Here is a 26,555-nt window from a genome sequence, read left to right on the forward strand (position 1 = left end):
AATTATTGCTGCCTACTGTGTGCCAGGTACCAGGCTAAGTACCTTATGTATAATACTTCTTATCCTTCCTACAACCTTGTATAATAATGACATAGTATCCCTACTTATAAATGAGGGAACTGAGACTCAGGTTGTAAGTCTGTGCAGAGACACAGCTAGTGAATAACTGAACTAGGATTTGAATATTGGTCTCTGACTTCAAACCTATGTTTTTCCACTCTGCCACACTAGAATTAAAAGAATAAAAAGAGAGAAATGTTCCCAGAGTAGGTTTTGAAGTCTTTAAAGTCTTGCCTAAGGCCTAGAAGCACAAATACTCTTGAAATTCTTTTTTTCCCTCCCTCTCAGAAACAGTAACAATAAATTTCTTTTGCTTTGAAAAGTGGGAAGTATGTTGTTAATTTAATTTTTCTGAAGAAATGCCAATTTTCAAAGTTAAAAGCTTACCTTGTGACCTTTGGAGAGATATTGCTGCTAAAGAATTAAAGTCATTTTAAGTTTTTTGTTGAAACATATCAATCACTTCTTGGGTGAGTCTCACAGGTCAAATGAAATTAAGCCATGAGCCAGCACAAGAATGGCAAGTATTTCTGTAACCACCTTGCTGCGTCTGCATCACTCATGAGCTGGGCTGTCTAGTTGCAACGTCAGAATATTTCAATATTGTAATCTAGAGCCATACCAATTGTTCAGTATTGGCACTTGAGATAAACACTTTCTGCCATTTCATGGCCCAAGGGTATCCTAGTATCACTTTCTCTTCAGATTGGATTTGATTTATGCCATTTTTCTCATCAAATATTACTTGTATTCTTCAACTTTTGCTTCACAAAGTCTTTACAGAGAAACTGTAGTCCTTCCTTCCTTATTTCCAGTCACATGAATCAGTTCTTTCACTCTTTTAGCTCAGTGTAATGCTTGAGGAGTTTAATTGTGGATACTGAATAAATATTTTTCCATACTGTTGGTCACTGAATTAATTTTAAAAATAATTGGTTTCATTATTAAGTCTTAGTCTATTCAACAAACATATGTCCTTATTTTTATATCTCTTGTTCATGTTTTTAGGCATAATATATACGTATTTTAAACTTTACCACATTTTTTAAATGGAATATTGATTGTTGAACTACTCTAAAATGTGAATGTATTAGTATTTCATAGGGACATCATGATATTTTTTTAATTCAGCTCATTTGGATGATTTATGGATTATGCTATTTCTAGAAATGTTACTTTTTTCTAGCTGTAGGGACTAATTGCATTAATTAAGAAGAGATCTGAAAAATATTATTTACATTTTAAAAAGAAACTTTGTTGGTATATTACTAAATGTGGTACTTCTCTGTTTCACGTGATAAAATGTTTGCATATGGTATTATTTTGTCTGATGTTAACATCTGGGTCATCTAAAAGAAATTCTGGTATAATTTTTAAGGACCTGGAACTTGGTCCAAATAGCTCGTGCTGTATGTAGTTCTTGAGTTGATGTCCTATAGGACCCATCAGCAGTGTATGAGTAAATTTTTAAATAAAAGATAACTTTTAAAATTATAGTTGTGGTTCAAGCCCCTTTTCTATTGCAGTATACTAAACATGACTATATAACTGAATGAACTTACTAATTCATCTCTCTTGTGTTTTAGATTCTTTCAGTGATCTGTATAGTTCCTATATAATCTTTTACCTTCTACTGCTGTCAGTGGTAATAGTAATAATAAGTATTTTCAATGTGGAGTTCTATACAGGTGAGTTTTCAAATATTAACCATCTTTAAAGTATCTGAATTTATTTTACTAAGGGCAGACTCAATGCATTTTGTATGTGGATGTGTACATCAGAGGCTGTATTTTATGTCAAAGTTTAAAAAATGTATACAGAATTATTATATATGCTTTGAATGTCTTACCATAAAATTTATTTGACCAATACATTCTCTGTTTTAAAAAAAATAATTAGAACTCTTAGGACAAATATTGGATGATTCCAATTATATATATGAGGTATCTAGAGTAGTCAAATTGATAGAGACACAAAGTAGAATGGTGCTTGCCAGGGGCTGGAGGGAGAAGGGAATGGGCAATTGTTTAATGGGCATAGAGTTAATGGGTACAGGGGAGGATGGAAAAGTCTGGAGATGGATGGTGGTGATTGTTGCACAACAATGTGAGTGTACTTATGCCAGGAAACTATACACTTAAAAATGGTTAAGGGACTTCCCTGGTGGCCGAGCTTCCAATGCAGGGGGCGTGGGTTCAATTCCTGGTCGAGGAACTGAGATCCCACGTGCCCCGCAGCACAGCAAAAAAAAAAAAAGGTTAAAATGGTACTTTTTTTTAATGTGTACTTTATGACATACAAAAATTTAGACCTTTTAATAATTCACAGCTGGTGTTAAAGTTATAATTCAGCAGATATATTATAAAAATAACTCCTTTATAGAGTAAGAGATCAAGACCAGATGATTTCTAAGGTCCTTTTCAAATAGTGAAGTCTATAATTCTGTGGTTTTCCAACAAAATTTAAAATATCATATGTTTTGTCTTGGGAGAATCACCTGTTAGATTTCAGAGCTTTTTACTTTTTCTCAATTTCTCTCCTTGCTCTTCCTGCTGTTTCAGATTCCTTAAATCTGTCTTGAGGTAAAATGAGAAGCTTTTTCTTTTCTTTTTTTTTTTAACATCTTTATTGGAGTATAATTGGTTTACAATGGTGTGTTAGTTTCTGCTTTATAACAAAGTGAATCAGTTATACATATACACATGTTCCCATATCTCTTTCATCTTGCATCTCCCTCCCTCCCACCCTCCCTATCCCACCCCTCTAGGTGGTCACAAAGCACCGAGCTGATCTCCCTGTGCTATGCGGCTGCTTCCCACTAGCTATCTTTACGTTTGGTAGTGTATATATGTCCATGCCACTCTCTCGCTTTGTCACAGCTCACCCTTCCCCCTCCCCATATCCTCAAGTCCATTCTCTAGTAGGTCTGTGTCTTTATTCCTGTCTTACCCCTAGGTTCTTCATGACATTTTTTTTTTTGAGAAGCTTCTTCTGATACTTCTTTTTTTCACTATAACATCATTCTTCTTTTTAGCTCTTTAGTACTTCCTTGTTAGATATGGTATAAAATTTCACATTGCTCTCTGGATTTTATAGTACACCCTTTTCCTTTGCTTTTCTAATCCCTCACTACTGGCTGATGGATCCCTTTTGCTATTCACGCCATCTACAGAACCCCTTGGTTTACAGCATGTGTTCTTTCACACTGTCCCATGTACCTGGGTAATCTAGATTTAGATGCCAGACAAGGGTTCTCCAGCTAGTCATTCTTTTTTTTTTTGGCCTCGCCATGCGGCATGCAGGATCTTAGTTCCCCGACCAGAGATTGAACCTGTGCCCCCTGCATTGGAAGCGAGGAGTCTTAACCACTGAATCACCAGGGAAGTCCCCGTCTAGTCATTCTTAAAGCCTGACTAGTCACTTTGGCTCATTCCTTCAACATTCCTTATGTATTACTTTATGCCATGCATTGTGTGGGGATAAGAGATGTATGGTCCCAGTTTTCCCCAGGGGATCACAGTTAATGCTGAGAAAGACAGTAATACATGGATAGTATGGATGTATATAGAAGCATCATTTACCCAGCATGGGGAGCTTCCTGGAGGAGGTGATGCTTGAACCAAACCTTAAAGAATGAGCTGTATTAAGTAGACACGGAAGAAAAATGATGTTTTAGGGAAAAGGTGTATCATATAAAAAGGCTTAATGACATGAGAAGGCTTGGTATGTTCAGAGTATGAGTCAGAATGTAAGTCAGTTACACAGTCAGTAGGCCTTGTGGGCATTTCTGGTGGGGAGGGGAAGGTGATAGCAGCCTCTTCCCCAAACTGTAAAGCACCTAAGCCCTCTCCCTTTATACTTAATTTTGTACTTCCCCACAATCTCTTTACTTGGTATGTATCAAAAGGAGAATGTGTACAAAGACAGGCCAGGGAACCCTGTGCCAACTGTTTTCAAAAGTCAGCACCCCTCACCTCCCACCCACACTTGCTTCCCCCAGCTCACTTCTGAAAACCTTTTAGGATTGTCAGAGCAGTATTAGAAATTCCCATGCAAGCATTTATTTTAGTATTCAGTGTTATCATTATTTACCTGGTTTGTGGTTTATTTTTCACAGATGGACTATATATTGACAATTTAAAATGCTGAAATAACGATAACTTGCTGGAGGGCAAGCACTATCTTAAAATTATTATTGTTTATTCCTTTATGGCAGTGAGGGGAGTGCCAGGGTAGGCACTATTTGAGCTATCAGGAAATCTTAATTAAAAAGAATTGAAAAATGTTAATCATACTGTACTTAGGTTTCACCTCTCTAGATCCTTTGGTTTTTCTATTTCTTTGTGCATCTGTTTGTATTCAGTCTTTTTTCAAATTATTTTAACTAAGAATTTTTAACTTGGTATTTTTCTGTACTATACTTTACAGTGACTCTGGGTTTCTTCCTGCCCTTTGGCGTATTTGTGCAAAGATGAGAAGGAATAGTTTAGGTCCTCTAATTTCATATGCTGCAGATTATAAAGCCACAGTCATGTGTTTTGTTTGCAGTTGTGCCTTCCATTCCTTGCTCGAGACTGGCACTGATAGGGAAGATCATTCACCCTCAGCAGCTCATGCACTCCTTTATTCATGCTGCAATGGGAATGATGATGGCTTGGTGTGCTGCGGTGATAACCAAGGGTCAATACAGTTTTCTTGTGGTTCCCTGCACTGTTACTGAGAGGTAATATTACATATATTTTTTCTAAGGGTGCTTGTTTAGTTACTAAGCCCAAAGTGACCTATATACATTAATAGTTTATGGACGTTCTTTACTTTCTGTACCTCAGTAAAAAGTGCTTTTTTATGTACAATCGAATGTTTTTGATGTTTTATGTTTGTTGAATTCAACAATTTTTTTAAACCATTTATTTTGTACAAGGTACTATGCTAAATGCTGTTGGATTTGTTAGAATGATTCACACATGGACTGTAAGCTCCTTGAGAGTTGAGAACAGTAGGGGATTTAAGACCTGGACTCAAATAGATGTAATAGGAGAGAAATAGGAATGTATGAGAAATAGTATGTAGTAGGAAGAAAGTGAAATGTGCAGATAAAACATCTGGGGCTTCAGAAGGCAGGGAGGAATCCACACATGGCTTCTTGAAGGAGGTGGTGTTTCGGTTGGGGTTTGAAGGAAGGACAGTATGAGAAGAAGAAAAAAATTTTTAATAATTAAAAATACCTTCTTCAGTAGAGTACTTTTATAATTTTGAAACTTACACAGTTCTTGACCAGATGGCATTGATGTAAATTTCAAGTTTATATTCTGACTTTAAAAGTCAAAAAAGTAATCTTAAGTTCTCTGTTATCCAGTGACTTTAAGACAGTATTCATGATTGCTACTGAATACTTGATTTCCTTTTGTCCCCCAGTTACATTATATAAGGCAAGTTTTTTTCCTAATGCAATAAACTTTCTTTAGTGAAAAGGGTCCCCCTGAGGGATTGCCTAGTTATAAGAGCAGCACAGAGAGAAGCCCAAAGTTACAGCATCTCTATCAGGTTATAGCCTTTATTTAGAATTCTTCAGTCCAGATGCAATTTACCAACTCATAAGCACCATTGCTTACTGTCACAGGGGACTTTCTTACCCTTACCAGATTTCTGGAGGAGCAGAGCTAGAGCATTAACTAAAGGTCAAGTTCTCATGCATCAGGGAAAAGGGTTTTGTTAATCTTTTGCCCACATTTAACCCCTTTGTTAGAATTTGGGGCATTTCTTAAGTAATTAAGTCAAAGCTTTGCCTTCAGTAAATAATAAGCCTGAAATAGTAATATGTGTCCCTGACTGTTGAATTAATAACCTAACTTTTCCCCTTCAGCTTAGATAGCCCTGCTGCACAAACCTGCTTAAATGAGTATCACCTTTTTTTTCTGCTGGCTGGAGCATTTATGGGCTATAGCTATAGCCTCCTGTATTTTATTAACAACATGAACTATCTTCCATTTCCCATCATACAGGTAAGCTATGATTTGAGCATTACTTTATGTCAGAATTTGGCAGAGTTAAAATTGCCTTGGTGTTTGTATATATAACTGGCATTGCCTGATTAATTCAAGATTTGATCAGCAAAACTTAGGACTGAGATCCTCAAAATGCCATTTGGAGAGTAGATCTTTGTCTTCATGAGACTCCAGTGTCTGTTTGAGAGCTGCAGTTGCCCTTCCTGCTGCCACTCTCAGAATACCTCTTTGCTCCACTCTTCCCCTCCCTGCTAGGTAGTGGCAGTTGCTGTGACCTGGCAGGGCCGGGGGAGGAGGAGGATGACATTCATGCAAAGTACCTCTGTGCAGCTGCCAGCTTCTTTTTGAACCTAAGAAGCTCATAAGCTTGAGAATGTACAACTAAGTATAGAATATGTCAGTTACTGTCTCAAATCCTTTTCAGAACAAGGCTTGATGTGCATAAATAAAACAGTTTTGACTGGTTTGAGTGGGACAGGTTTTAAAAATTCTACTAGTTTGGTAGGAGCTGACTCTTCCTCTGGCAGGAGAGAGAAAGTTCGGTTGAGATTTTTCCGGTGCCATCAAGGCTATCCCCAGCCTGTTGCTGGTATTCTTGACTGTGCTATTATTCGCTTCATTCCTGCTCTAGGGCATGCTGAGTACGGGGCTTTGGAGCAAAACTGTTAGAACCAGCCCCTTCCCACTAAGACGCAGTCCGGTAGGGAGGGAGGGGTATGTAAACAAATGATGTTCCACAAGAGTGTAAGTGTGAGAGTGTGACGGATTAGGATTCTCCTGGTTTAACTAAAATTTTCACATGCCTGTTGCATCCCTGAGAACAATCTGATGAAAATACACCTACTGCAAGGAGACAGTGCTCACAGGATCTGGCCCTTATCTGGATCTGGCCCTTATCTTCCTGCAGTCTGTGAGTGTATGAACAAAGAGTCCTATTTATAAATTCTTCACATCTTGTGAAGGTGAATTAAAGCAGAGTGTCAGCTTTGCCACCTCAGAATTTCAAAAGGAGAAAACCCCCCAAAATCCTGTATAGAAATATCCATGGTGAATCAGCTTTGATCTAAACATAGTTAAGAATATAGGAAATGAAGAAAAAAAAATTAGAGAAAAATGAGATTACCCCCAAATATCTTGCTCCTCCACGGACTTGTGTTGAAAGTAACCACCTATTTAACATCACGGACGTGTAAGAGTGAACAAGGGGAGTCCAGGATTGACAGTACTGATAAATTATTGTTTCTACCATGTACTGTTACATTTGTAAAATTTGACTACTAAATTTTTTATAATAGCTTTTGATAAAATCTTAGATTAATTCTTGTGTATTCTTCCAGACCCTTTACTGTACATTTATATATATAGTAGCTATAATACTACATAGTTTGTGGGGTGGGGTTTTCATAAATAGTTTTATATTGTACATATTATTCAGTAACTACTTTTTTCATATAACAGTATGAAAAATTAGATGTTTTTAAAAATCTAGTAATTTTAACCATTTACCATTAGTCCATTAGGGTTTTTTTCTATAAACTTGCCTATGCTACAAAAACTAGTTCTATTGCCCTTATTAAATTCTTAATGACAGACTGATAGGGAAAAGCAGAACGTTGGCATGGAGTAGGGGACAAAGAAATGGATTAATGCCAAGACAGGCTTGGCAAGTTATACGCCAACAAGACTATTTGAAAGTATTAAATGAGATAAGATTTATAGAGCCTGGCACATAGTAAATATTTGAATAGGTACAGGGTAGCTCATAGCCAAATCACAGAAGAACCCAACAGGGAATTGAAAAACACTTCAGCTTGGGAGCAAGAAGAGGGTTTATTAGCTGTTCTGTGCGTATCTACTGAAATGTCTGCCTGCTTCCTTAGCCTCTCTGGACCCTTGAGAGTGATGATGGAGGTGAGAGCTGCAGTAGGAATAGTTTAGGGACTGTGTCCTTTTTATTAGGGGGTTGAGGTGAGATGGTGGTAGCACCCAGTAACTGCATCGAATAGTGCAATTCCATGTCTTGGAGTTCGAAAATATCTGAATAAATCAGGATACTTCAAGCTGTATGGTTAGTGATCAAGCATTCATTTCACCTGGGCTGCTTTTTGTAAGATGCTGTGGGAATCTGCAGACGTGGTATGAAGACATAACCTCTACCTAAGGACTGTAATTCTTTGCTGTCCTTTAGCTTCTGAAATCCTTAGAGAAGGATCAGCCTTAATATAAACACAAAAGAAGACCAGAATTTGGGAAGTCCATCTTTGGTTCATTGGGTTTCCTTAGATTCTTTCCAATAATTTAAAAATTATTTTTTCCATTGGCATTTTTAGGGCCGACAACCCTTGTTTCACAAGAAGTGTAATTTTTTCAGGAAAAACATTTCATATTTTTTCATATTTGATTCTTTTCTCTTAGATTGTTAGCGTTGGAAGGTACCCACTAAGGAACTGTTTAGCTGGTTCAGCCTTCTTATCTCACAGATAATTAGATAGGAGACGAGGCTGATTTAATGTTATACAGAAAGAGGAAGCACTAGAACTCGGGTCTCCCAATTCTTAGTCTCGTGTCTTCTTCACTACCTCCTATTTTTCTGCAAACAGCATGTGAAACATTTTAGTGTAAAGGCAGCATACATTATCTTTAAGGTTGCAGGCTCTGAAGCCAGCCTGCCTGCATTAAAATTGCAGATTTTTCTTTTGCTAGCGGTAACACTGGTTAAGTTGCTTACCCTCTCTGTGCCTTGGTTTTCTCATCTGTAAGATGGGGATAATAATAGAACCTCCTTCATGGGGTTGTTGTGAGGTTTAAATGGATTAATGCATTTAAAGTGCTTGGAACACTACCTGGTATGTGATAAGCATCCAAAGAATGTTAGCTGCTATTGTTGTAATTATTATTATGTTTTTTGTACTTACTCCATCTCTGTAGTCCTTACTATAAGTATAGATTGATATTGTTAATTTTCTCATTTCTGATCTCATATCAATGAGATGTTGTATAATGTAAATATTAAATACTTTAACATCTGAAATGGATGATTTTTTTACCTCTCGAATAAACTTTGTCTTTTTATGCAGTGATTATGTTTTTGTGTGGACCGTTATAGTTATGTGCTTGTTTTGGAATAAAAAAGAACCTTTGTTTGAATGTCATTTGATTCTGGTTTTCTTTTCTTCCACAGCAATACAAGTTCTTGCGCTTCAGGAGGTCTTTGCCTTTGCTAGTTAAGCATAGTTGTGTGGAATCGCTGTTCCTGCTTAGAAATTTCTGCATTGTGTATTATTTTCTTGGTAAGAATTTCTGCTTTTTGATACAGTATATGTATTAGCTCACAGCTCAGTAAATATCAAAGTCATTCTTGATTGTATTTATATATTTCCTACAATTGTAGGTATGTGATTAGCCCAGCTGATTGCTTGTTTCGACTAAGTGTTTAGATTTAGATTCAAACGTTCAAAGACTAGTTAAGAGAGAATATTGTTACAGAAAATGTGGTATATACATACAATGGAATAATAGTCAACCTTAAAAAAGAAGGAAAGCCTGTCACATGCTACAACATGGATGAACCTTAAAGACGTTATACTAAGTGAAATAAGCCAGGCACAAAATGACAAATACTACATGATTCCACTTATACGAGGTGCCTAAAATAGTCAAGGGACTTCCCTGGTGGTCCAGTGGGTAAGACTGCAGACTCCCAATGCAGGGGGCCCAGGTTCGATCCTAGTTGGGGAACTAGATCCCACATGCATGCCACAGCTAGGAGTCTGCATGCCGCAACTGTGAGCCTGTGTGCTGCAACGAAGATCCTGTGTGCCACAACTAAGACCTGGCGCAGCCAAAATAAATAAATATTTAAAAATATATAAATAAATAAAGTAGTCAAACTCTTAGAAATAGAAAGTAGAATAGTGATTGCCAGGGGCTAGAGGGAGGGGAGAAGGGGGAGTTGTTCAATGGACATGGAGTTTCAGTTTTGCAAGGTGAAGAAGTTCTGGAGAGCTGTTGTATGACAAGGTGCCATACAGTGTATATACACTTAAAAGTGGTCAAGATGGTAAATTTTATAATGTATTTTTTACCACATAAAAAGATATATCCTTTAAAAAAAAAGAAAATATTGTATATCATTTAGTCATTACTCTATAAATAACATATTCCTTTTTATAACTTTTTGTAACTTGCTAACTAATACAACAGAAATACCTTTTTGCTAAGGGGACATTGTAGAATTTATTAACATGAATTTTAAGCACAAAGATGCAGCTTATTTAATATAATGAACAGTACAAGTTGAATGGAAAACCTTAATCTCAATAGCAACACGTATTAATATAAACAAAATCCAGCATTCTAAAATACTGTTTTCAGACTATAACATTTTCTGGTCCTACTTTTTTCTGTGGAATAATTTTACAAAATTGTTCTATTTGTGCATAGGCCATTCTGTTGTCTACTTTAAAAAATTTTTAGTTTATATAATCCATTTTTCTACATAGCTTTTATAATTGTTATTTTAATGTTAACACTTTGTTGTTTTTTATTAACCTACTGCAGTCAGCCTGGATGTTCCCCTGTTGTTGTATCAATACATTTGGGCTGACGTAGCAGCTGTGTCAACATATCCATGTCAACTATTTCTTCTTTAATTCCAGTTATGTTTCATTCAGATTTCCAGTGTTACCACTTTTCATTTCTTTGTTGCACTTTGGTCTTTTTGGCCAGTTTCCTCTTTCAGTTTTTCATTTTGGTAAAATGTCATGGAGATTTATCATGGCAGATAAGGAGGCAACACAACTACATGCTTTGCTGTCTGTGCCAGAACTGAATAACAGACGTGAGTGACTAATCACTAACAGACTTTGAAAGAAAGGATGTCCATCTGTTATCTATATACTGATCTGTGTACTACTGAAAAGCTAGAATTGCTATATTCAGTTATGCACAGCTAAGGCTACAGTAACTGAAATTTGAGTTGTGTTGTTGCAGGCTGGTGTTATTAAACCACAGTAACTGAAATATGTACATGTTGGACGTGTACAAAGCAAGGACTGCCTGTATTTAGAAATTACTCTCTTTTTCTGCCCATTCCTTATCAAAGTCTAGCATTTTGACTGAGGTCTTGGTGTCTACTTGGTCATCTCATCCACCTCATGTTCCAAAGCATGATTAAGATTTGTTTCATTAACTTTTTATGATTATAGCATGGTGTTTTTTCATTTCAGGCCACATTCCCAAAGCTTGGATTAGCACTGCTATGGACCTTCAGTTAGATGAGTAAGTGATCCTGAAAAGTCTAATTTTAATGCTTTTAATTCTCTCCATCCTTTTAGATGTTTGCTACTTTCCAGATGTTTTATTTAGATTTAGTCTTTAAATTTTTTAAAAAATTGCATTCATTTTTGAATACACATAGTTCACATAATTTAAAATTCCAATGGTATATAAAAGGGTATATGGTGAATCTGTTGGCCTCTGTCTCTAGTCACCCAGTTCCTTTCCCCAAAAATAAGCAATGATAATTCCTTTTTTGTTAGATACAGCTTTTATATAAGTGGATTTCTTGAGTTGCATGGACATACCTCTCTTTTGTTTTTCTCCTCAATAATCATTCTTTGCTATGTTGTGGTAGATGAGCACCATACTATGGTTTTACTCTAATTTTACCTGTGAGGAAACCAGATTTGAGTCAGGTCACGTGACCAGTTGAAGGTCATAAGTAGCAATGGAGTGACAGCATCGGGGTTTATTGTTCTAGTTATTGCCTATGCACTTTGCACATAGGCAAAGCTTTAATCTTTATTTAGCGAATAAATGTAAACTTCTCTATTAGTATTTGTTCTTTTAATTATTGGTTATTCCACTGTGATACTTTTGTATGATCTTAACTACTATCACTTTTGAGGAGTGGGAATATCGACATTAATGGATATTTGAGGTATTATGGTTTCTCCAGTGTAGATTTCAAACAATTCCTAACTTTTAAAAGTCGCTAGGTAAAATTTAGCTTTGTCTTCTGCTTAATCACTATATATGAAACCAAACATGTGGGTCATTTATTATGTTAGCCCAGGTTTTATACTTGGTCAAATGGAAAGAGAAAAATAATAATGGTATTGATAGAAATTTAATATAATACTTTTTTCCTCCATTCACCTAAAAAATGTTTTGTTTGTATGGCAGTGCCTGATATTCTGGACTTAATGTATGCCAGGCCCTCAGTGATGCTTATTTAAAAGCAGAAAAAAAACTTTATCATCCCCACCGCCACCCCAACCCCAAGGAATGTCAAGTACTACGCTGGGCACTCCTAACATAAACTGTTTTAAATCTCATAAAAGCCCTAAGAGGTAGAATGAAGAGATTATGCCACCATATGGATGAGGAAACTGAGGGTAGGTTAGGTCAAGTGATTAACAAAATCACAACATTTACAAATAGCAGAGTCAGAGGTTCTAGTCCTGTTTTCACAATTGCTAAGTATGATTGTAGGATTATAATGACTTTGCAAATTGAGCTATTCAAGGTTTTGGTAACATTGCCTGCATTCCCTTTATTTAGCATTCTAACAGAGTTTCTTAACTTATTTTAAAAGTAAAGTTTGTTATTTTTAGATAGTACTTTGTGTTCTTAACTACTATGAAACTGTTTATACATATACAGATAGAGGTGAAATCTGGTCCAGGAGAGGTGCTAGTCATGCTGAATGGTTTTTAAGTATCAAGCTACAAAACAACAATAATAAAATTTTACCCAGTCTCTAGGGGAGACTTCTTCCGTCATACAAAGTGACAGTGAAGATTTGGAATGCAAGAAACTAAGAACTAGTTTAGGTCTGCTCTTCCCTTAAGGCTCCCTTGTGTACTTTATAAGAAGGTATTAGTGAAAGAACTGTACAGGGTACAAAAGGAGAGGAATCTATCACCATCATTATTTAGAAATAGGATTTGTTTGTTTCTCAGTGTAGGGCCTCATGTCTCTTAAATGCTTAGATTGTATTTTTCCTACAGGATTAAATAGTAATTTCTGCTTTCACAGGCAGTTTCATAGGCCTCTTGACACTGTGAGTGGCCTCTTGAATCTCTCATTACTTTACCACGTCTGGCTCTGTGGTGTCTTTGTCCTGATGACTTGGTACATCTCATGGATCCTCTTCAAAATCTATGCCACAGAGGTTAGTATTGAGTTTTTTGTCAGTACTTTTCTGCTTTAGAGTGCAGAGGTTTATTTTTAGTAGAGCACTGATCAGCATGTTGTTGTGCCCAAAGCCATTTTGAGAAGTTGGGTTTTGGTTTTTCTTCTGAGATTTCATAAGGCATATATCTTTTATAACCATCATTTATTTGTATTTTTTTCTGAGGAACAGTGTTAGTGTTCTTAATGTTTGAAAACTAATCTGAATGAACTGTTAGTGGTACTTACTATGTTTTATCTATAGTGTAATTCTCATCTTAAAGTTTCTATTTCTCTACTGAGCATATACTAGATCGGCCTGAATTTTTAATTAATTTTACTGCTATTGATATAGATACTGTTGATCAGTAGTAAAATATTTAAATATAAGGAAGGCAATAAAATACTTGTTCTTTTTTTTTTTTTTTTTTTTTGCGTTATGTGGACCTCTCACTGTTGTGGCCTCTCCCGTTGCGGAGCACAGGCTCAGCGGCCATGGCTCACAGGCCCAGCCGCTCCGCGGCATGTGGGATCTTCCCAGACCGGGGCACGAACCCGTGTCCCCTGCATTGGCAGGCAGACTCTCAACCACTGCGCCACCAGGGAAGCCCAAAATACTTGTTCTTTGAAGGAACTTTTAAAAATTTATATTGAAGAAATGATTTTAAATGAGTAGGAATTGCATCGTCTTCATCATCCAAATGTTTGTCTTAGAAAATGAGTGTTTCTGTTTTATTTTACCATCTCTGTAGGTTTGTACCCTCCAGTGACTTCAGAGAATTTTTTCTTAAATTTGTTTCTATTATTGGAAGTCAGAGATCTAGTAAAATTGGGAAAGTAACATGTTAGAAGGTAGTGTATTTGGGTATATGTAATTTTAATGCAATCTGTTTTTGCAAGGAACACTAAAGATGTTAGTTTGGTTGTATTGTCTCCTTTATAATAAATTTCAAATAGTGCTAATTTACTGAATGTAATTAAGTCATGAAAATAATCATTCCATAGTCTTTATATTTGATTATATTTGATAGGCTCGTCTGTTCCCTGTTCAACCACCATTTTCAGAAGAGTCAGATGAATGCCTCCCGAAAGTTTTAAACAGCAATCCTCCCCTCATCATAAAGGTAGCGGAACTATGCATTTTGTGTCTTTACACAGTCATCTCTAACTTACCTTACGGAATAGACTTAATATTTGCATAATTAAGTATTTCGATATATTTTTTGAGGGCCTAGAATATTCTAATACTGTAAAAAGTATTGTAAAAATCACCTACATGCTACATTAAATGCTGTTTACTTTTTCAGTTTTCATTCCAAGTGACTAAGATGCAAGTATATATTGCAACGTATGTGTATAAGCTAGACTAATTCTGTATTTAGGAGAGATATAAAAATATTTCAAGCATGAAATATAATGATATACAACCATATACATTAGCTTTTCACAAATTCTTCATGGTAGCAAAACAAAACACTGATTTTTTTTTTTAATCATTGGTTTAAGGTATATTTTCACTCATATAGAATTGTTGGCTGTTATGATCAAAGGAAGTACTTGATAGTGTGTACATATTCAATGAACTCTCTTAAAATTTGAATAACTATAATAATCCTAAAACAAATTTTAATCAAAAAAGTCTAAAGAAGTTGCAGTACGTTTATAAATCAACCTAAGTGAGAATAAATTGTTTTGATTTAAGTTTCATTTTGAAATTTTAAAAGTAGAGCTACAATAGATATGATCTTGTTAAGAGGTCATAGTACTTAAAAAAAGAATTAAAATAGAACCTAGAGTTTGGATTACACTCTAGAAAAGTTGTAAACTAATAAGAAAATGACCCACTAAGGTTCTGATTTCCTTTAAATATCAATTATGACTAATTTATTAGATAAACAAAAATATCAGTTACTCATTTGGTTATTTAAAAGATCTTTATTTACTGGGCAGATGTTAGTCACTGCTAGTTGCTTAGGGTGTAATGATGAAGAAGACAAAGCACAGCCTAATGGAAAAGGCAGATACACAAAATAATGAAAATTTACTGTGGTAAGTGCAGTGGGAACCACTTACTCTGCTTGGGACCAAAGCAGGAAACCTTCGCAGAAGGGATGGTGTCTTGAATGATGAGTGAAGTGGTTTGCCAGGGAGCAAAATGAAGATTTTGAGTAAAAAAGTACAGCATATGTTGTGTCTCTACTGTGTGCCTGGGCACTGCTTTTGGACGTGGCAGCGAGCAAGACATTGTCCCTGCCTCACAGTTTAGTGGGTGGAACCCGGTGAGACAAGTAAGCAGGCAGTTACAATAAATTATGGTAAGTACCATGGTTGAGAGCTGTGTGAGTATATGTTTTTGCCGGGGAGGCCAGGGAAGTTCCAGGAGGAAGTGGTGTTTTAAGTTTCCCACTATAAGGTGGGAAGGAACACAGAGAGTTCCGTAGTTCCTAGGTAGCTGGAGCCCACAGTGACTGGGGTAGCCTACAGAGGGTAGAGGCAAGAAGGTTCTGGAAGTCTAGAAAGGAAGGTTATGGTTCTGAAAAGTATTTCCTTCATGAAAAATTTCAACTGATTTCCCCTTAGATATGTAGTATTGAGCCCCATTCATAAATAAGATTTTATATAGAGGTTAAAAAAATTAAATAGTGTGTATTTTTTTCCCTTTCAGTATTTGGCCTTGCAGGACCTGATGTTGCTTTCTCAATATTCTCCTTCACGAAGACAAGAAGTTTTTAGCCTTAGCCAGCCAGGTATTGCTAAAAATAATAGACCTAATAGGAACTGAGTATGTGTGTGCAGAAAGTGTTCCACTTAAAGTTTTTGGTGAGCTTGATATATTTATTAAAATATCACACATCATTAAATATCACACATATTTAATAATACTTCCATTAAATGAAGTATTGATTTAAACATTATACAACTGTTTGCATTGCTGTGGTTAGAAATTATATTTCCAGGAAAAGTATTTTTAAATTTTTATATTATTTCCTTCTGTCCTCTCATTCCCTTCACCTGAAGAAATTATGAGGTAGGCTGACAGTTTTAGAGCAGAAAAGTACAGTTTAAGAATCCCAGAAGTTTTAATGCTATAAGGGGTCTTAAAAATCAGATGGTTTAATCCTTATGGAGGACCTAAGTCTCAGAGAGATTAAAATGGCTTAATAAAGTTAATGTCAGAGTTGGAATAAGAAATTCTGTCATTTGACTCTTAAGTGCAGAGCTCCCCCTTCCTGCCGTGCAACTTTGCCTTCCTTTTTAAAAAAAGAAGCGAAAAGAAACTATCAATAGACTTGATGGTGATAGGCCCAAGGACACTCTTGGCAACTCTGAAACACTTCTTCATTGTTACTTGCCGAGCTCCTCCAGACTGCAGCTGGGCCAGTAGTGCTCTGCCTTGTTCTAGAGGGAAAGCCTTCCAGCCCAGCGCCAGTGGGGACAGAACCTGGGTAGCTTTACATCTCTGTAATAAGCTCTTCATTATTTTGCCAAACTCGCCAATTCCCACATTATAAAATAAACCTATAGTTACATGTTACATGGAAATAAAATCCAGTTATATAAAAATATAGATGATTGGAGCCACTCTCCTTTTGGTAGTATGAAAAATCCAGTGCTGATGCTGTGGAAAATTAACTGTAGCAATACTTTTCTAGCAGACTGAGGTTTACTTAAGAATTCTGTATACACTAAATGTTTTCACAAGATATTCAAGTAAACCGTACCAGGGTGGCATGTTCTCTGCCAGAGAACATATTATTAAAATGTAACTGGTCATAGAAATAGAGATGAGATTTGTGGTTACCAGAGGCAAGGGGTGGGGGTGGGGGAACTAGATGAGGGCAGTCAAAAGGTACAAACTCCCAGTTATAAGATAAGTAAGTACTAAGGATGTAATGTACAACATGATAAATATAATTAACACTGCTGTATGTTATATATGAAAATTGTTAAGAGAGTAAATCCTAAGGGTTCTCATCACAGGGAAAAATTTTTTTTTCTATTTCTTTAATTTTGTATCTATAAGAGTTGATGGATGTTCACTAAACTTAGTGTGATAACCATTTCATGATGTATGTAAGTCAAATCATTATGCTGTATACCTTAAGCCTAATACAGTGCTGTATGTCAATTATATCTGAAAACTGGAAGAAAAAAATATGTAACTGGACCATTACATAGTTCCTTACTGGTCCTGCGATACAGCGGTAAAAAACGTCCTGGGGGGCTTTCCTGGTGGCTCAGTGGTTAAGAACCTGCCTGCCAATGCAGGGGACACAGGTTCGAGCCCTGGTCCAGGAAGATCCCACGTGCCATGGACAGCTAAGCCCGTGCACCACAACTACTGAGCTGGCACTCTAGAACCCGTGAGCCACAACTACTCAAGCTGCGCACCTAGAGCCCGTGCTCTGCAGCGAGAGAAGCCACTGCAATGAGAAGCGCACGCACCTCAACGAAGAGTAGCCCCCGCTCACCGCAACTAGAGAAAGCCCATGTGCAGCAACAAAGACCCAACGTAGCCAAAAATAAATAAAGAAAGAAATTTAAAAAAAAAATTTAGGAAAAAAAATGTCCTGGGGCCTATTGATGGAGTATTTTGTTTGTTTTCAGGTTAAGCGTTATTCCTCTTAAGTTGTAAATGGGAAGAAAGATGTAAGGAGGGACCTAAGTGAAGAGAGAATGATTGTTTAATGCCCAGGATGGAGGAACCAGTTTTCAGTGGACTCCTCTGCTATTCTCAGCGCACAGTCGATTTTTGCATGACAGCTATTGGAGATAAAGGTTTTAGAAAATCAAAAGATAATGAGAATTAAGGGAATTTTTAAGAGTGTGGATCACGGTAGTTAAATAATAAGATAGCAGATACATAAACACTCAGTATAAAGTATGATCACTGTCAAATAGTGTGTCACTTCTATAGATGTAATAGCAAATAAGGGCTCTTTTGCAAATGAAAATGTAAGGAAGCACAGTGGGTGAGCCACAGCAATTTAGAGGTCACTGGGGGCCATGGGGTGCCTCTCATTAGACATGTTCATTGTCTTAAGTCTTCAGTCTGTTCAGTACTGCTAGGGAAGTAACCTGGGTCTTTTTCATTCAAACTGTGCAACAGTGTTTGGCTTTATTTTAGCAACCAATTTGAGAATGGTTTTTTTTAATGGTAAAATAGCAAATTTTTGCTTGTAGACTTTTAAGAAAATTATTTCATCCAAATATTTATTGAACTCCTGCTGTGTCTTAGATGGCATGAGTATAAATGGCAGCTTGACTGAGAAAAGTGGGCCCTGATGCGAAGTGTAATATAGCATTTCTTGTTGATTTTTCTCCTCATTTTGAGAGGAGACCATAAGATTATCTACATTTTAAAAGCTGGTATTTGGACCTCCTAGGTGGACATCCCCACAGTTGGACAGCCATTTCAAGAGAGTGTTTGAATCTTTTAAATGATATGACTCAGAAACTTGTACTCTATCAAGAAGCTGCTGCTACAAATGGGAGAGTGATGTCTTCATCCTACCCCGTGGAACCTAAGAAATTGAATTCTCCAGGTAACTCCTAATACTACTAAGAGAGGGGAAAGCACTTACATTTTATTTCCTAAGGAAGGTAACAGTAGTTAATGTAAGGATATGTATATAAGTGTGAAGTATATATTTTTAGGGAAAATTGATCCAATATATGGGATATTGTACTGAATCAAGAAAAAGGCCTGGGTACTATTGTAGATTGAAAAAATTAAGTCCAGTGTGGTGGTGGTGGTGTTAAAAAGGCTAACAAAATGTTAATCATCAAATAGAGGACTTCAGCTTACTCTAGTAGAGAGCCAGGTGAATCTTTACAGGTAATACTGGATGCTGCTGTGATTGCAGTATCGCAGAGATAAAAAGTTCCTGGGCAGTGCCCAGAGAGGAGCAACTGCAATGACTCGGTGATTTGGGGATGGGGGCATCACATTCATTGTTTTAAGATAGCTTGATATAATGTTTGAAAGATGAAAGCTGAGAGGAAAAAGTACAAGTGGAGGAACCTATGCTATTTCACAAAACACCTTAAGTAGACAATACCTAGGAATGTAAGACTGATAAAAAGCCTTAATGTTCCAGTGCCTTTTGGAGCCAGGCATTTAATGAGAATGGGCAGAACTGGCTGGGTGAGGACTGTGGTAAACTTGAGAGCACAGTCTTCATCTGAAATGGGAAGCTGCGGGTTAGCTTCAGTCCATTGTTCCCATATGGAAATTTGGACCCAGTATCTGAACTTCTGGGCTTTTTTTTTCTTTTAAAGAGAAGCCTGAAGAAGTTTTAGGGAAAATCTACCACTTTTAAACATTGGCACCTAATCTTGATATTTTAAAAAATCACTATATGGGCCAAAGCAAACACATCTCTGTCTTTGACTTCATTACTCTGCTGGGGTCATAGACCAAAAACAGAGATTACAAAAGAAAAGTGATTTAGATAAGTTCATGAATGTCAGATTTTAGAAGATTCTAGAGTGTTTCAGATGTTCTTAGCATTCAGATTAGCATTTATTTATTCAGCAAGCATTTATTGAATGCCTACCATGTACCAAGCACTGTGCTAGAAGCCAAAGAGTTGAAGATGAAAAAACATTCTTGGAACTGACCTTTTCGTGGGAGGCACACAAATAATGACAAGACAATGTAACTGCTAAAAGGAAGTCTGTCAAAAAGGAGTCTGAATGGGTAGGATGATGTTTGATAATGAGAGGAGGAGTTTAAATTTTACCCTTTAGATGTGGCACTGTTAGAGAGTTTTGAGTAGCTATAGTTACATCAAATTAGCATGTTAGAAAGATCATTGTAATTCTGAGTTGGGAGAGATCCTGGGCCAGACCAAATATGGATTATTCATTATTTTAAATTGTTGTCATATCCCATTACTCAGTCAAAATTTGCCTCTAATTTTGAGGAATAACCGCAAAACTTAAAAACCCCAATCTTAATTTGTAAATTGATTCTCCAAATATTTGTTATTGCCATTAACCCTTACAGAGTCATGTCATGAAAATTTGGTACTTTAAATGTTTGATGTCTTTTGCCAGTTTTATTAAAAAGATAGAATACTAGTATAATTTATTTGTCTATGTGCCTTGTACTGGAGTGGCAGAAAGATGTTCTTCTATTTTTGTACAAGAGACTCTATAAATTGGTACAGTTTTGAGATAATTTTTGAAGAAGCTGTTTACAGATCAGATTTGTAGGCAAATTAGTCTCTGGTGTGACTTCTGTTAACTTGAAAGAACTCTGGGGAAAATGGGATAAGATTAGCACTCTCTCTGTACATTTTCACACTGTAGATTTGATTCAGCCAAGTAATAGTTACAGTAAGATCATGCAGTAACCCTGGGCATATTCTAATGCAATAAGGTTGTTGCCATTTGAAAAAAAAGTATAAGTTGATAGGTTCACTCAAAGCAGCTTAGAGTTAGAAAAATTGACCTTGAAGATGAAGATACCTGTTCAGAGAAAAAAAACGGGGGCTGTACCACCCTGACAGAAAAAGATGTATAAAGCTCCTTGAGTGGTCACCAAGTTGCAGTAGTAACATATGGATGTTGAGAATGTAAACCTAAATGGAAACAATCTACTGAGCCTTGGTTAAATGAGTTAAACAAAGAATTGAGATGTGTAAAATTTGAGAACCTCCACAGTGGCCTGCTTTGATCAGGTTGCCTCTTCAGCACTGGATCTGTTCTTTTACAGAAGAAACTACTTTTCAAACCCCCAAATCTAGCCAGATGCCTCGGCCTTCAGTGCCATCATTAATTAAGACATCGCTGTTCTCCTCAAAATTGTCTACACCTGATGTTGTTGCAAGTCCCTTGGCGACCCCATTTGGCTCTAGTGTAGTGAATCGGATGGCTGGGATTTTTGATGTAAACACGTGCTATGCGTCACCTCAAAGTCCTCAGCTTACAAGAAGAGGGCCAAGATTATGGACTTCGGCTTCTGGTGAGGACTATTTATTTTCTAAAATTTGAAATGTCATAGTTGCAGAGAATCAGGCTAAGTTTTCACCTTCTTGGGTTTTTTTTTTGTAGGTCAGCAAATGACTGAATATTCTAATCCTTCTCCATCTACCTCTGTTAGTGCTGAGGGTAAGACAGTGAGACAGCCCAATGTGATTTATTCATGGATTCAGAATAAACGTGAACAGGTAGGATGATACGGGTATGGGATTTATAGTTACATGTAACATTGAGAGAATCAAGGATCTCACTTAAGTAAGCCATTAGGAATAAATGGGACTTTGGGGATGCTTAATGTATTAAGTTGACCCATATAAAATTGCCAGTATTTGACTGGTTTTGAGTTACAGAAATTGCAATTTCATTTGGCTTAACCTAATACAGTGCCTTTGATCTGTGAATTCTTTCGCTTAAGAGATATTTATTGAGCTCTTCATCTATATAGGGTGTGGTTTTAGGTATCGGGAAAACAGCAAACAAAAGTCCCTGACCATATGTTTACATTCTAGTGAGGGGAAAGAGGTGAGCAAGCAAGTGTATTATATTTCTTTGAATATAAAAAATACAGTTTATGCTTGAATAACTCGGGTTTGAACTGTGTGTCCACTTACATGTGGATTTTTTTTCAGTAGTAAATCCTACAATACTACTCGATTGCAGTTGGTTGAATCCACTGATGTGGAACTGTGGATACAGAGGACGGACTGTGAGTTATAGGTGGATTTTCAACTGCAAGAGGGTCAGTGTCCCTAACAACCGAGTTTTTCCAAGGGTCAACTGTACTATTAATTGTTAGACTTACTTTACGTACCACTAAGAAAAAAAAGTTGCCAGTTAAACCGTGACATGCTATTGACTATAAGATGCATCCTGATATGTCATGTGCAAAATATGAAAAATATATGTCTTAAAAGGGAAGAAATTTGATGTCTTAACGTGCTATGTAGAAAAATAGAGCAGGTAAAGGAGACCAGTACCTAGGGGAAGAGAGTACTATTTTATATGGCATGATCAGGGGACATTTCATTGATAGGGTGACTCTTGATCAGAGGCCTGAAGGGAGGGCAGGGAACAGCAAAATGCAAAGGCCCTCAGGTGGGAGTAGGATTGGCTTGTGTGAGGAACGTTGTGGACACTAGTGTGTCCAGAGCAGAGTGAGGGGAGAGTGGTAGGTGGGTGGTGAGGTAAGACAGGTAGCAGGCACCCAGAGCTCGTCAGGCCCATTAGCCGTTGTAAAGACTGACATTTTCTCTGAATGTGATGGATAGCCACTGCATGGTTTTACCCACAAGAATGACGTGATGTAACTTTACATTTTGAAAAGCGCTGCTATGTTGAGACTAGATCCTCAGAGGGCAGGAGTGGAAGCAGAGGGACAGTAGTAAAGCTGTTAAAGTAATCTAGGGGGAGATGATGGTATCTGTGACCAGAGTGGTTGTGGTGGAGACTAAAATGTGATCAAGGTCTGGATATATTTTGAAGGTAGATGTAATAGGACTTGCTTATGGTTTGGTTGTGGTGTGAAAGAGTCAGTGTTGATTCTAAAGTTTTTGGCCTGAGGATCTGAAATAATGTAGTTGCAGTTTATTGAGTTGCAATTTACTGATGATTCTGGAAGAAGAGATTTGATAGAGGTAAGGTAGGGAAATCATGAGTTTGATTTTAGACATGTCAATTTTGAGATACTTACTAGACAACCAAGTGAAAATACTGAATAAGATATTAGACATACATCTGGAGTCTAGGGGAAAGTCCAGGTTAGAAATGAAATTTTGGAAGTCATCAGAATATAAAAGCCATGAGACTCTGTGAAAATTCTTGGGGAATATAGATATAGAAGAAGAGAGATGCAAGAACTGGGACCCTCTAATGACGAGGTCTGGGAGATGAGAAGGAATAGCAAAGGAGCACCGTTGAGATGAGAAAGAACCAAGAAGTGTTTCAGACAGAAGTGAGTGTCAGAGATGATGCTGATAGGTAGCATGAGACTCAAACTAAGAATGAACTGTTGCGCTAGAAATGTGGAGGTCATTGAGTACTTGACAAGAGCTACTGGGTGGAGTAGAGGGGATGAACACCTGATTGGCGTGGGTTCAGGAGAGACTGGGAGAGGAATTGGAAACCACAAGAAAAGCTAGATCTTTCAAGGAGTTTTGCTATAAGGGGAACAGAGAAATGGGGTAGTAGCTGGGAGGAGTTGAGGGGTCAAAGAAGGGTTTTATTTTTTAAGATGGGAGAAATAATATCATGTTCATTGATAGAATGATCAATTAATAGAGAGGGCAGAACTGAAGGCATTTTACAAAACTTCAGGATCCCATATGGTTCTATATGCCATAAGTACTGCTATGTCATGAATTTACTTTCAAGTCAGTTGGGGTATGTATGTAGCTTTTAGCTTAATATTAAGAAAATTGTTTTCCCTGTAAATATCAACTAGTAGAAAACCACTTCATGTCTTAAGATCTTTTTTTTTTTTGGTAGGGGAAACATGCTCTTTTTTGGTATTAAGAGGTAATGGGTAAGACAGTTGTAGAGAATTGAGAAAGAATATGGTCTTAGAAAATATCACCAGAACCACTTAGAGTTCCTTTTTTATTATGACAGGGCTTAAATTTGAGGGCTAGACATGTATACATGGGAATGCAATTTAGGTTAGATGGCCTATCTTGGTTATCCGGTTTATAGTACAGAGGTATTTATTTACGTAGTTTACCTTAAATACTGTTCTTTCTTTGTAAGATGTGAAGTGTTTCATTTAAGTTAGTGTCAGGAAGAACCTGGAAATGTGTAATATTATATTTGAGTAGAATTGCAAAATGTGCATGTGTTAATTCTTCCCTTTTTCCAACTCAGATTAAGAATTTCTTATCAAAACGGGTGCTGATAATGTATTTTTTCAGTAAGGTAAGAATATGTAGTTATAGCATTGGGAATGGGGGGAGAGGAAACAAAATAAGAATGAAGTAGCAGGTAGGATTTGACTTCTAAATATTTAGCTTGATCCTAGCAAGCCAAACAGCTTTGCATCATGCTTCACTAAACCTCCCTTTTAACAGTAGCTGCCCTAGACACACATCTCACCTTAGTGGCTTCCTGAGGCTTGGCTCTAGTTGGCCTTCTCAGTTTCTTGGCTGCAGGCAGCTTTGTGCTGATATGTAGCCCCTTGCTGCAAAATGAGTAAATCCATGGTGATGCTTCATGGCTCATTGTCCTGCTAACATCTTTAGGGCCAATTTGGTGTTCAGAAGAGAGATGACTGGGTTAGATTGCAGATGTTAAACTTGGGTTGGATAAAAGTTGTAATTCAGACCACAAACTAAATGACTTTCCAACTTGTCTGTCAGCTGCCCCAGCTGCTGTAGGGGAGTAAATCTCAATGGTAGAAGCTAAAAATTCATTCCTGTTTTCACTGCTACAGCTGTTGTGTGTCAGTTAATCCTTTGATGAGGAAAACCTTGCCCATTTGTAGGGGAAAGAATTTTTGTTTTAATTATTTTAATCTAGCTTCTCTCTTTCTCCAGATTTTGTAGTATTAACCAATAGTGCACTCAGTTAATGCCTTCAAGTGAAACTCTGCATTGGCGTACATTCCTCATTTTTATTCTTTGGGAGTCATACTCTGGTGGGGAGAGAGAACTCAGTAACTCTGATAGAATATAGATACACATAGCAAAGAATCCTTTCAAGTTCTTGAAACTGTTTTTTCACTGTGGTGGCAGGGAGGATCCACCCAACTAGCAATAAGGCTATCCATTAGAGCCCTGGTTAAACTATCAGACCCCTGAGGAAGGTGTCTCGTCTTCCACCAAGAGGAAGAGGAGTTGTCTGAAGTTTTACTTCAGAGCTTTGTTTCAGAAGGATGGGAAGAAAACTTAGCCTTTTGTCTTCTGTATGCCATGCTCTTTTCACTTAAGTTCCCTCCTTTAATCTAACAGCATTCCTGTGAGTTGTCTTTTTGTCCTCATTTTACAGATAAGGAAACCTGAGGCTCAGAGGGGTCAAGTAGCTAGCCTAAGGGCACATAGCCAGTAAGTGGCAGAGCAGAGGCTGAACAAGATAAGATCTCCTTTTTCCTTGGAAGTGAACGGCTGCTTTTGATTCTGATTTTGCAAGTGGATCTATTGTATGATAAGGAGTTGTAGACGCTGCTACTTAATGTTGGGACGTGTAACATGCTGTTGTACTTAGTAGGCTTCATTGGGTGTATTATGAAATCCACCATTTACACGGGCCAATTATTGCTCCACACCACAATACCTTGCTGTATTAAAGAAGGTTGGGTGGTTTTTCTTTGCAGTGGGATTGAGGGCAGACGATTTAAGAGAGGTAATATGTATTTAGGCAATTCTTTTGTTTAAAAAAAAAGAGCATTCTTAACGCTTCTCTTAAGTGATCTCTATGCTAATCCCTTGAGGTGGGTTGAGCTGAATATATTTATTCAACTCTTATTGTAAATGAGAAACTGAGGCCCATCGAGATTTAGAGACTTGGCAAGGGTCACACAATGAGTTGGTAGCAGAATGCTTTATTGCAGTTAAATCATACTGTGTAAGAATTTCAGGTTTTAATTCTTCAGAGGCAGCTGTGAAATATTTATTGTTATAGTCTACGTAATTGATTAGATGAAATTATCATTTCAGGGGAACTTACTTAAATGTCTTTATTGTATTTGTAGCACCCAGAGGCCTCCATTCAGGCTGTTTTTTCAGATGCCCAAATGCATATTTGGGCATTAGAAGGTAAGCAATCTCAGTGAACTGCAACTATGACTTATTTATTAGTTAAATATTGAAGTATAATCCGTGAAAGATCAGTTCTGGACTTCGATCTCAATCTTTGAATATTCAGATACATTGTTATTTCTTTGTTTTATATATAGATCATTTTTCTTAGATATTTAGGTGTATTTTAATTTAGGCAGAAATTTTCCTTGTGTATAAGTGGATAAACTGAGCCTGGGGTTCTTGCCTCTCTTTCTCTATTTCAAAAAAACTGCAATTAATAGATTGTTTTTTAACCGTCAGCTTACGTTGACATAACATGTTTAAGCATATTTAGCTTCGGTTAAATATGAAAATCTAGTTCCTGAAGAACTATTTCTTTTCATCTTACAGATACTGCCTTCTCAATGCTTAAATGATACTTCCTCAGAGGGGCCTTTCCTGACCACCCTATGAAAAGTATCCTCACAGCTGTCACGCTTATCAGGCTTTGTTTTCTTAGCACTTATCACTATCAAACACAATATTATTTTAAAAAATTCTTTTTCCTACTAGAACGTAAGGCAGAGACTGTCATCTTATTCAAGACTATTGCAGTTGA

General features: G+C 37.0%; 1 protein-coding gene across 1 annotated transcript in view; it reads left to right on the forward strand.

The window, feature by feature from the left end:
* The window catches only part of NDC1 (NDC1 transmembrane nucleoporin), a 44,592-nt gene that overhangs the window by 2,990 nt on the left and 15,047 nt on the right, over positions 1 to 26,555 (forward strand). Inside the window, exons 3-15 of the mRNA XM_022575731.3 lie at positions 1,647 to 1,748; positions 4,609 to 4,783; positions 5,924 to 6,062; positions 9,247 to 9,355; positions 11,294 to 11,345; positions 13,107 to 13,242; positions 14,273 to 14,365; positions 15,907 to 15,988; positions 18,629 to 18,787; positions 20,965 to 21,213; positions 21,303 to 21,418; positions 24,087 to 24,137; positions 25,909 to 25,972. Of these exons, the coding sequence (XP_022431439.2) occupies positions 1,647 to 1,748; positions 4,609 to 4,783; positions 5,924 to 6,062; positions 9,247 to 9,355; positions 11,294 to 11,345; positions 13,107 to 13,242; positions 14,273 to 14,365; positions 15,907 to 15,988; positions 18,629 to 18,787; positions 20,965 to 21,213; positions 21,303 to 21,418; positions 24,087 to 24,137; positions 25,909 to 25,972 (1,527 nt within the window). The remainder of the gene's footprint in view (positions 1 to 1,646; positions 1,749 to 4,608; positions 4,784 to 5,923; positions 6,063 to 9,246; positions 9,356 to 11,293; positions 11,346 to 13,106; positions 13,243 to 14,272; positions 14,366 to 15,906; positions 15,989 to 18,628; positions 18,788 to 20,964; positions 21,214 to 21,302; positions 21,419 to 24,086; positions 24,138 to 25,908; positions 25,973 to 26,555) is intronic.

Source organism: Delphinapterus leucas, chromosome 1, assembly GCF_059928025.1.
Source record: "Delphinapterus leucas isolate spDelLeu-1000000601 "Yukka" chromosome 1, BTC_Dleu_Yukka2, whole genome shotgun sequence".
Lineage (NCBI taxonomy): Eukaryota > Metazoa > Chordata > Mammalia > Artiodactyla > Monodontidae > Delphinapterus > Delphinapterus leucas.